Consider the following 2844-nt stretch of genomic DNA (forward strand, 5'->3'; position numbering starts at 1 on the left):
ATACATATATATATACATATATATATATATATATATCTACATATTTATATACATATATATATATACATACATACATACATACATACATACATACATACACACACATACATACATACATACACAAACACACAAATATAAACCAAATGGTTGGCCCTCACATAAGATTAAGATTTTGGGATGAATTTCAATATTACTTAATATGACCAAAACTTAATCCACATTAGACCACATACATTGATAATGCATACATTTAAACATCCTTATATACAACGGTTGCATATTCTTACAGGTAAGAACATTGACAAAATTAAATAGGATTGATAACCACCTATTCACATTAGCTTGTCTACACCCATCTAAAAACAAAGAGCCTAGCTTAAGTGGATGGTCACTAGTTTCCAGAATAGTGGTCCCAAGTTTGAGTCCAACCTAATATTTTTTAAACTAAATAATCACCAGCTCCATGAGTTAAATTTGGTCTATAATTCACCTCACATAGACATATATATAATCATCTTCACAACTTCTTTGAAATTAATTGAAATGTATAAGATAAACTTATATCCATAAAAAAGTAAAAAAGAGTACAAGTACAACACCGTGGTAAAAAAACAATTTACCAAACTCATGATAAACATAATAATATGATTCAAACCAAATGGCAATTGAATTTCAAGACCAATAGACAAAATCAAGCCAAAAATAAATGAGAGAACAAAGAAAAGACATACTCTTTGCCTTCAAGTTTCACTTCAGTTCCACCATAGTCAGGCAGAAGAACAACATCTCCTTCCTTCAAGGAAATAGGTATGTGTTTCCCATCTCTATCTCGAATTCCAGGACCAATTGCCACAACTTTACCAGAGTTAAGCTACACCATGGACAGCAACAAGATAAAAATAAAGCAAATTAAAATATACTATAGAAGCAAATAAGGAAAGACAATATCGCAGTGCCAAATTTACCTTAAGCGATCAAAGATCAATCTAAATTATAAATATCTCAATAAAATCTGGAAGCTAAACAATGTAAGAGATACATCAGAAGGTAAAAGAAGGCAATCGAGAAAACAGTATAAAAACAGTAAAAGGCTCGCCTTGGCTTAAAATTACCTATAAAATTTTAAATATGACTGCGAGATATAAAGATGGAGAACATTATATTTCTGACTTAGAACATAGATGTCATTTTTTTTAAAAATTAGTTAAGATATCATTAGCCCAATCCACTAGCATCTTCAAATAACATGAGATTATACAGCAATGCCTGCGACCAGAGAGCCCAATAACGAGTAATTTCTATCACAGGGACAGTTGTAACTGAAAAATATAAACCACACAAGACAAAAATCTGAATCTATGAACAACACCTGCTAGTAATTCACATAGAAAGTGAAAAAAAGGCCTGGTAGACATAGCCGGAAGAAAAAAAAAATTCTCAATTTTAAGAGTCATCGCGAAATGTAAATAGAAATCGTCTTAATCCAGCAAGTTAAAACGAAGAAACAAGCGAAACTCCGCAAACTGAGATTATAAAAACAGGGTATTGGGCATCTAATCTTACCTTGCTGCTCTTCTCGGGAAGAAGGATGCCGGTATTTGTCTTCGAGGAAGGAACTATCTTCTCCACAAGAACGCGATTGAAAGCTGGAATCAGCCGCTTCGCCATCAGTGCTGGCAACAAAACGGACTGACCGACTGAGTGAAGGAATCGGGCTACAGTTCGGTCTGGCTAGGGTTTATCGAGGGCTTATTGCGCGTAATTGAATTACATAAATACCACTGCTTTAAAATCCCGACCGTTGTTTATTCCAAGAATATGAGGGCTTTCTAGGTGAAAAGAAATTAGGCTTGTGAATTTAATTTTCAGCTATAGTTGGTTGCTATAAAGATGAAATTTGGCCAAAAAGATTGTAGTCAATGGTTGTAATAGCGGTTCACCACAGAGGCCTTAGGATGGTTGTAATAGCAACCGTTGGCCACAAGGCAACTGAGTGGCACATAGGAACTTGACCAAAATTCAAATGAAAGACGATGCTCTAACATTGTGAAAATATTGTCACCACATTGTTGAACATGAGTGGATGTGGTGTTGGGCACCAAGAATTGGCACTTTGCCCCCACACACAAAATAAGGTATAACCTTGCAGCACCAAAGGCTTGTTTTGCGACACTAGGGCTAAAATATAGAGCCATAACCCTTGTTTTTGCTCAAAAATATGAAGGGGAGGGGTTATAATACGCGTGCTTTAACCTAAAGCCTCCACTAATAGTAACTTAAGCTATCAACTATCAGAAAACTTTAAGGGGCTCTAATGGAAGAAGAATGTGAGGGTTTTAGAGATTTTGCCTACGTGGAGAGTTCAAGGGCGTCCCTAGTGTGAAATGCTCCAAAGCTTGCTTCTCGAGACTAAGAATGCTCCTCCGACCATGAATAACTTTAGCTCTAGCAATGATGGCTCATCAAATGAAGGAGGTGAAGGTCGAAATGTGGACGAGGTGGGGTTGGATTTGCTATGGTCTGTATGAGTATTATTGGTGTTCAGAGCAAAGGGTTTAAGTGGTTGATTATGGTGATTGAGTTGTGTAGGAAGCTCTCGAGTTAGCCCCTTTTATAGCCATGAGAGGCCATGGGGGGAGCTCTAGCTTGCTTGGGGATCATTGGTAGATTCTCAAAGACAAGAAGAGGATAGCCAGAAGCTTTTGACAGAGGTAAAGTTTTTTCTCTATTTTTTATGCCTTGAGCATGGTGGCTCCAATGGAGATGAAGGTGGCATGGGGAGGACCTTGAAGTTATTGGGGGAACTTTTGGTGTGGTGGCTTGGACCAAAATTGGTTTGGTTTG

The 2844-nt window shown here is 36.8% G+C and overlaps 1 protein-coding gene across 4 annotated transcripts in view; it reads right to left on the reverse strand.

Annotated features, from left to right (window-relative positions):
- The window catches only part of LOC110029976 (10 kDa chaperonin, mitochondrial-like), a 31179-nt gene extending 29419 nt beyond the window's left edge, over window positions 1-1760 (reverse strand). Inside the window, exons 1-2 of one of the 4 annotated variants that reach the window (XM_020732493.1) lie at window positions 1564-1759; window positions 732-871 (exon numbers count right to left, since the gene is read on the reverse strand). In XM_020732493.1, coding sequence (XP_020588152.1) covers window positions 732-871; window positions 1564-1668 — 245 coding nt within the window. In that variant the 5' untranslated portion in view covers window positions 1669-1759. Of the gene's footprint in view, window positions 1-731; window positions 872-1563 lie in introns of all 4 variants that reach the window. The other 3 variants (XM_020732495.1, XM_020732492.1, XM_020732494.1) reach the window with 3 other exon arrangements.
- Window positions 1761-2844: the final 1084 nt, after the last annotated feature.

The sequence above is a fragment of the Phalaenopsis equestris genome, unplaced genomic scaffold (assembly GCF_001263595.1).
Source record: "Phalaenopsis equestris unplaced genomic scaffold, ASM126359v1 Scaffold000618, whole genome shotgun sequence".
Classification (NCBI taxonomy): domain Eukaryota; kingdom Viridiplantae; phylum Streptophyta; class Magnoliopsida; order Asparagales; family Orchidaceae; genus Phalaenopsis; species Phalaenopsis equestris.